Here is a 6,790-nt window from a genome sequence, read left to right as displayed (position 1 = left end):
TTAAAAGACGTGGAGGACTTGGGCAACTGGCTATCTGGAAAATGAACACAGCATCCCCGTGGGAAGTGGTGTGGGAAAGGACCCGAAGGGAGGTGTGCAGTATAGTCCTTGGGGGTGCCTGGCACTGCGCAGCTTGTGGGATCTTAGTTCCCCGACCAGGGATTGAACTCGGGCCCTCAGCAGTGAGAGCACAGAGTTCTAACCACTGGACCACCAGGGAATTCCCCCTGACCGTTTCTGAGCAGAAGAATGCTGTAGAAAGAGCAGCTACTCTTGCAACTGCTGAAGGCTGGACTGCTGTGGAAGCCAGCTGAGACCTGAGACGATGTCGCCACCGCCACCACTACCGGAGACTGGTCAGAGAAGATGGCAGCCAGTCAGTGCTCCAAAAGGAGGCGACTTCCCTGCACGATGTGCTGAGGGGGGTGGGAGGATTATTTATTTCTCTGCTGGTAAATGGGGGTCGGGGGTGAACAGATCTGAACCATTTCAGCTCAGTGCAGCAAATGCCCCCTTTAGTACAAACACCTGGCCTCCCACCTTGACTCGCAGACCAGAGGTTACGCTATACCGCTTGTAAAAGTTATTTGCCTCAATTTCCTCATCAGTAAAGGGCGGGAAAGGGGGCCGAGGGGCGGGTTGGAAATGACCTCTAGAGTCTCTCCTAGCTCTTTCTAAAGTAGACTTCAGGATTGGTAAGAGGTGCTCTGTCCATCCTGCCTGGGCCCCCGGCTGTGGAGCACGGCGCCTCCAAGCTGGCGCCTCGACGACAGGAGCCACTCATGGCGCCCCTCGCCTGCGACCGCCAGCGGCACAGAAAATACAGCATCCGGAGCAGGCCAGGTGCGGGGTCCGCAGCGGGCCCAGGCAGCGCCTCCTCGGCTTGCCAAGGATCTGCCCCGCGGCCAGAGTTCAAGCCCCAAACCCAGCACGTCACGAGCTGCTGGAACGTGATTCCCAGAACTCAGGATCCGACTCTCCGCAAGAACTCTGCGCGGGGAGGGGTCGGGCGGAGCTTAGCAGGGCGGGGCCAGGGTATTGGTTGGCTCCGCCCAGGGCGTGGCCAGGTTAGGCGCTCTCGCCTGTGGGCTTGGTGCCCACAGGGTTACGTATGACGCAAGGGGCGGAGCCGGGGGGTGGGAGAGACAGTTTTCCGGGATTACGTAAGGAAACGTGAGCGAAGGAGGGGCGCTCCGCGATAGGGGGCGGGGAGAAGGCGGAGCTCCAGTCGGAATTGGGCGGGGCTCTGAGCGGGGCGGGGCTCTGAGCGAGGCGGAGCCGGGGGACTCCACGAGGTGCGCGCCGGGTAGGAGATCCAGGAGATGCTCCGCTGGGCCCGCGCCTGGAGGCTCCCCCATAGGAGCCTCGGCCCCTCCAGTCCCAGCTTCTCCAGAGTGCCTGTCGCACCCAGCAGCAGCCAAGGCGACACCGAGCCGAGGTCAGTCAGGGGTGTCAGGTGCAAGTTCGTCCGTCGCCCCTCCCCCTCCAGTCCAACCCAGATGGCTCCACTTCCTCCGCTTGGGCCCGCCCTCTCCCAGGCCGCTTCGCCAGCCGGCTCAGACCCTTCCCCTACCCTTGCTCCTCCCGCCAGGCCGGTGCCGCTTGCCTACAGACTTCTGGACGGGGAGGCAACCCGCCCGCCCCTCGTCTTTCTGCATGGACTCTTCGGCTGCAAAACGAATTTCAACTCCATCGCCAAGGCCCTGGCCCAGCAGACAGGCCGAAGGGTGAGCTTCCGGGGGAGGCGGGGACCCGCGGGAGGCGGGGACGCCTGGGTGGGCGGGGCCCTAGAGGAGGCCGAGGTGTGGCCAGCTTCTCTGTCCTCAACGCTGGGAGTGGCAGGTCCTTCTCGGCAGAAATGAAAGAAGAGATTGACCTTCTAAGGCTGGAGACCCCAGGGCAGACCCAGGCCCTAGATGAACCCCATTCATTCCCTCGTGCTTTCACCCATCCAGTCCTTCATTCGTGTTACAGGCCTGCGTGCTGCACCTTAACCTAGGCTCTGCTGTCAGATGCCTAAGCACCAATACCCTACCCCCTAAGGGGGCCAGACCCTGCTTGTTCACCAGGGATGACACGGGGCTTTCCACCTTGTACAGCAGCCCGTCCTGCTGTGCTCCAGCTGTTGCCAATTCTTGGTGTCTGCTTTCTCTGGAGTTGCCACCCAGCTAGGCCAAACCTCCAGCGACGTGGTCACACTCCTGGGGCCTTCTGGCACAGTGGCTCCAGGTTCGTCATCTGGGCCTCCAGGGTCTGAGAACTGGGCCTTCTCACCTTTCGGGCCCTTCTTCCCCTTCTGGATCTCCCCCCCACCCCAGGCTCTCCACCTCCCTCAGCCTGCAGATCTGCCAGGCTTTTGGCTATGCCCTGAATGTGGATGCCAGAGCTGCCTGCCTCGCCCACTCCCCAGGTGCTGACAGTGGATGCTCGGAACCATGGTGACAGCCCCCACAGCCCAGACATGAGCTACGAGGCCATGAGCCAGGATCTGCAGGACCTCCTGCCCCAGCTGGGCCTAGTGCCCTGCGTCCTCATTGGCCACAGCATGGGAGGCAGGACAGCCATGCTGCTGGCACTTCAGAGGGTGAGCCGTCTCTATCCAGGGCTTCTTCCCATCCACTGTAGACCCTGCGTGCCCAGCAGGCAACCTGGAACTCCAGTGAGCCTTGGATGGCCAAGGTCAGGATCCAGGAGCTAGGCCTGAGACCTGCTATGCCTGCCCTAAGGCCCCCAGTCTGCTTCTCTCCCACAGCCAGAGCTGGTGGAGCGCTTGATTGCCGTGGACATCAGCCCAGTGGAGAGCTCGTCCAGCTTGAACTTTCCAAACTACGTGGCAGCCATGAGGGCCATAGACATCCCGGATGAGGCGTCCCTCTCTAGTGCCCGAAAACTGGCAGATGAGAAGCTCAGCTGTGTTATCCAGGTAATGTACCCAAGCCCCTGTATGGTGTTGTGGGCAAAGGAAGAGTGGCAGCCCCGGGCCTCACAAGGAGTCCCTCCCACCCGCAACTGCTGGACCCCCACAGAGCATAAGCATGCGGCAGTTCCTGCTCACCAACCTGGTGGAGGTGGACGGGTGCTTCAGGTGGAGGGTGAACTTGGATGCCTTGGCCCAGCACTTGGACAAGATCTTGAACTTCCCACCACGACCAGAAACCTACTCTGGGCCAGCCCTCTTCCTCCTGGGTGGAAACTCTCAATTCGTGCTGTAAGCCAGGCTGGGTGGTGGGAGGGGCATACCTGACTTACCCAGCCGCCAGCCTGGGGAGGGCTGCGGTGTGGGCAGGGGGCGCCTGAAAACCCAGAAACACCACTGGGCAGGTGGACTCACGTGGCTCTCTATCCCTCCCCGCTTGGCCTCCACTTCTCTCCTTCTCTCTCCATCTTCCTACTTTCACCCCATCTCGGTGGCCTTCTCTCCGGCGGACAGTCCCAGCCACCACCCTGAGATTAGACGGCTCTTCCCTCGGGCTCAGATGCAGACCGTGCCTAACGCTAGCCACTGGGTCCACAGCGACTGCCCGCAGGACTTCATGGCTGCCGTCCGAGACTTCCTGGCCTAAGGGTTGCTGGCCAGAGGAGACACGAAACCCCAGGCTTCAAGGCCGTGCGGGCTGCTCCTTGTTTCTGCACAGAAGGACTCAGGTGGGCACTGAGAGGGCGCGAGGATGCGTGGGGGGGTGCGTCAGACCTTAAACTTTAATGAATAAAGTTACTCCTCCCAACGTCTTGGGCTGAGCTCTCTCACCACCAACGTCCCCACCGACTCAGGGGGAATCGGACCCAGGGGCTCCTGGCAGTTCCAGGGTCCATGGGGGCTCCCAGAGCGCCCCTGGACTCTCTCTGCAGCTGACTCTCGACCTGCTGCCTCACCAGCCGCTGCATGTCGTCCTGGGGGCAGGAGAGCAGGTTCAGGGGCCAGGCTTGTGCCCGTCTGGCCCTGCCCCCTGGGCCCGGCCGGCAGGTCCACCCTACCTCCCAGGCCTCCACCTCCTGTCTCAGTCTCAGCTTCTCCTCCAGAACTTCCAGCAGCTGGGCCTCCACAGCTCGCAACTTGGCTTTGAATATGTCCAGCTCAGCCTCCACTGCCCGCTTCCTGAGGGAGCAGCCTGGGCGTCAGGCCCTGCAGATCTGGTTCTGGGCCCTGGCGGGGGGACAAGTATGGCCACAGCCCCCACCTTGTGACAGAGTGGGTATTTGTGTGGCTTTTCTTCCAGGAATGCCTGACGTCCCCCCTTCCCCTCCTGGCAGGACAGAGCCTGGGGGTGAGCCAGCCACCACCCTCCCGTCCCCCACAAGCAGCTTCCTCTCACTTGGCAATGGCTTCATCACGCTCCCGGAGGACCTGGTCCAGCGAGGGCTCTCTCTGGGTATCCCCCAGGGCTCCAGCCACTTGGGATTCTGGGCTCTGTGCTAGGGTGACAGAGGAGGCAGTAGTGGTTTGGGGCTTGCCTGGATGAGGTGCCCCAGTTGGCCCTTCCGCCCTGGCCTTGGCCCTGATGCTGATGTCAGGAGGGGAAGGGTCTGAGACATCCTGTACCTGCCCCCCAGTGCCCCCGTCTCGTGGGCAGGGGACTGCTTCATGCTGAGGGGATAGTAGGTGTGGCCCCTTCCCGCCTAAAGGAAAGCAGAGAGGGCAGGGTGTTTGGACACCACCACCCCCCCCCCGCCGCACAAGGAGAAAAGGAATTCTCACCTGATCCCCAGGAAAGAGACAAGGTGGGTTCAGAAGGACACTTACCCCTCGAGGGCCCCAGACTGAGAGGGTGGCCTGGTGACTGGGACTCTTGTCAGCGGGGTGGGGCAGGCGGAGGACGTGGCCCTTTGCCCTCCCTTCTTGTCACGGCACTCCCTGTCAGGCCCCGCCCCGGGTAGGCTGACCATGCGCCTGCGTCCGCTCCTGGATCCTGGAACCCTGCAGCCAGACCCAGAGTTTCCTCACCCATTCCTTGCCCAGGCATGCGTGCCCCTCACCCCAAGGGAGCGCTCTACTCACATCAGGAGATAAGAAAGGAGTGACAGCCGGATGACGTCAACGCTGAGAGACAGGTGCCCCAGTCCCCCATGCTGAAGAGTTGGCATCTTGGAAGCTTGCGTGGCATCACCACACATACAGCCATAACCTTAGCTCAGCAGAAAACAGAAGGGCAAAAGTTCAACCGTTCCTGGCAGATGCCTCCTAACATCTTGAACGGTCCATCCCCCCTAGCAGTATCCTCCAGTATTCCCAACATTCTGATCCTGGAGTGTGGGTGGAGGTGCTGTGCTCTGAGGCGGAGGCAGGGGTAGTCTCAGAATCTCAGTATCCCACACCCCCCTCGATGTGACCATTGAGAGCACAAGTGACCTCAAACGTGTAAGAGGGCCTCCCCATTGAGAGGCCTTTGCAGCACGGTTCCATCTTGGGGATTAGACCCTCAACCCCGCTCTAAATAGTACATACTTCCACCAAGACCCCCCAGGAAGCTCCCTGCAGACATGACTCCTGGTTGTCTGGGTCCCACTCAGCCAGGTGCACCTCTAACAGCCAGACTCCAGTTTCTTTGGTCGAACCCAGGTGGAGAGGTGGAATTGAGCTGTACCCCCCAAAACCCCTTTTGTGGAGGAGATTCATTCAGTGTGTTTCTGGAGGCTGCTCTCTGTCATGATCCAGACAGGACCTCTGCTCTCGGATCTCTGGGGCTAGCAGGGATGAAGCACAGGTAGAATCAGAAAAGGGTGTCAGGGAGTCCAGGGGCAGTGGGAGCACAAACGCCCCTCACATCCAGTCACGGGGGTTCCACAGGAGCTTGTCCAATAATGAACCCCGCAGGCCAGCAGGAGTCGGCCAGAAAGGTCTAACACTCATGCCAGGCATTTCTTTTATTTTAACTTTTTACTTTGAAACAACTTCAAACTGCTCTTCAATGTCAATATATATATATATATATCCTTTTGGGGTTAAAAAAACTAAGGGTATCAAACATTGCATCCAGTTGTCACATCTCTCTGGTCTCCCTCAATCTAGAACAATTTGCAGCCTTTCTTTGAATTTTGACCTTGACATGTTTGAAGATTACAGGGAACTTATTTTGTAGACCGTCCCTTCAATTTGGGTTTGTCCATTTCTTTCTCACAATTAGACCACTGTTATACATTTTGGGCAGAAATATCACAAAAACGATGCTGTGCTTTTTTTTTTTTTTTTTTTTGGCCATGCCGCACAGCTTGCGGGCTCTTAGTTCCCCGGCCAGGGATTGAACCCAGGCCACGGCAGTGAAAGCGCTGAGTCCTAATCACTGGACCGCCAGGGAACTCCTGATGCTGTGTTCTTGTATTCAGTATCGTTTGGAACCGTGACTGGTGCTGGTAATGTTGATCACTTGATCATAATTAGTAGGTGTTGGGGAAGGGAGGTACTTTAAGACTATGAAACATCCTTTTCTTCATCCCACTTTCACCCATAGGTTTCAGCATCCATTGATGTTTCTTGCCTGAATTAATTATTAATACAATGGTTTGCAAATGGTGATTTTCCAATTTTATCATTTCTTCTACATTTATTAGTTGGCCTTCTATTATAAAAATCTTTTTCTTCACCCCCATTTATTTATTCATTTACTTATTTATCAGATGAACTTGTGATTTCCTATTTTATTCAATAGGTTATAATCCATTCCTGTCATTTATTTATTTATTTATTTATTTATTTATTTATTTTGCGGTACATGGGCCTCTCACCGCTGTGGCCTCTCCCGTTGCGGAGCACAGGCTCCGGACGCGCAGGCTCAGCGGCCATGGCTCACGGGCC

General features: G+C 58.0%; 2 protein-coding genes across 4 annotated transcripts in view; both read left to right on the top strand.

Moving 5' to 3' along the window:
• Positions 1-286, top strand: part of TBL2 (transducin beta like 2) — a 5,140-nt gene extending 4,854 nt beyond the window's left edge. Inside the window, exon 8 of the mRNA XM_055089751.1 lies at positions 246-286. Within this exon, the coding sequence (XP_054945726.1) occupies positions 246-286 (41 nt within the window). The remainder of the gene's footprint in view (positions 1-245) is intronic.
• A 764-nt stretch (positions 287-1,050) lies between these two features.
• On the top strand, positions 1,051-4,296 carry ABHD11 (abhydrolase domain containing 11). 3 transcript variants are annotated; one of them, XM_055090787.1, is made up of 6 exons: positions 1,051-1,438; positions 1,592-1,727; positions 2,411-2,584; positions 2,753-2,923; positions 3,515-3,645; positions 4,218-4,296. In XM_055090787.1, exons 1-6 carry the CDS (start codon positions 1,323-1,325, stop codon positions 4,225-4,227), a joined length of 738 nt encoding a protein of 245 aa, XP_054946762.1. In that variant the 5' UTR covers positions 1,051-1,322; the 3' UTR covers positions 4,228-4,296. The 3 variants fall into 3 exon arrangements, with proteins under 3 accessions (XP_054946762.1, XP_054946761.1, XP_007100038.2); XM_007099976.4 differs by lacking the exon at positions 4,218-4,296 and adding an exon at positions 3,027-3,208 and having other exon boundaries at positions 1,231-1,438; positions 3,431-3,725; XM_055090786.1 differs by lacking the exon at positions 4,218-4,296 and having other exon boundaries at positions 1,053-1,438; positions 3,515-3,725.
• The last annotated feature ends 2,494 nt before the right edge of the window (positions 4,297-6,790 follow it).

This window comes from Physeter macrocephalus, chromosome 14, assembly GCF_002837175.3.
Source record: "Physeter macrocephalus isolate SW-GA chromosome 14, ASM283717v5, whole genome shotgun sequence".
Classification (NCBI taxonomy): domain Eukaryota; kingdom Metazoa; phylum Chordata; class Mammalia; order Artiodactyla; family Physeteridae; genus Physeter; species Physeter macrocephalus.
This window is presented reverse-complemented; position numbering and strand designations above follow the sequence as displayed.

Bases quoted from the DNA above. Each gene is read 5' to 3' on its own strand.
- ABHD11 (XM_007099976.4), top strand. From the start codon at position 1,323: ATGCTCCGCTGGGCCCGCGCCTGGAGGCTCCCCCATAGGAGCCTCGGC. The intron at 1,728-2,410 runs GTGAGCTTCCGG...CCCACTCCCCAG, and splicing joins CCCAGCAGACAGGCCGAAGG to GTGCTGACAGTGGATGCTCG. The intron at 2,585-2,752 runs GTGAGCCGTCTC...TCTCTCCCACAG, and splicing joins TGCTGCTGGCACTTCAGAGG to CCAGAGCTGGTGGAGCGCTT.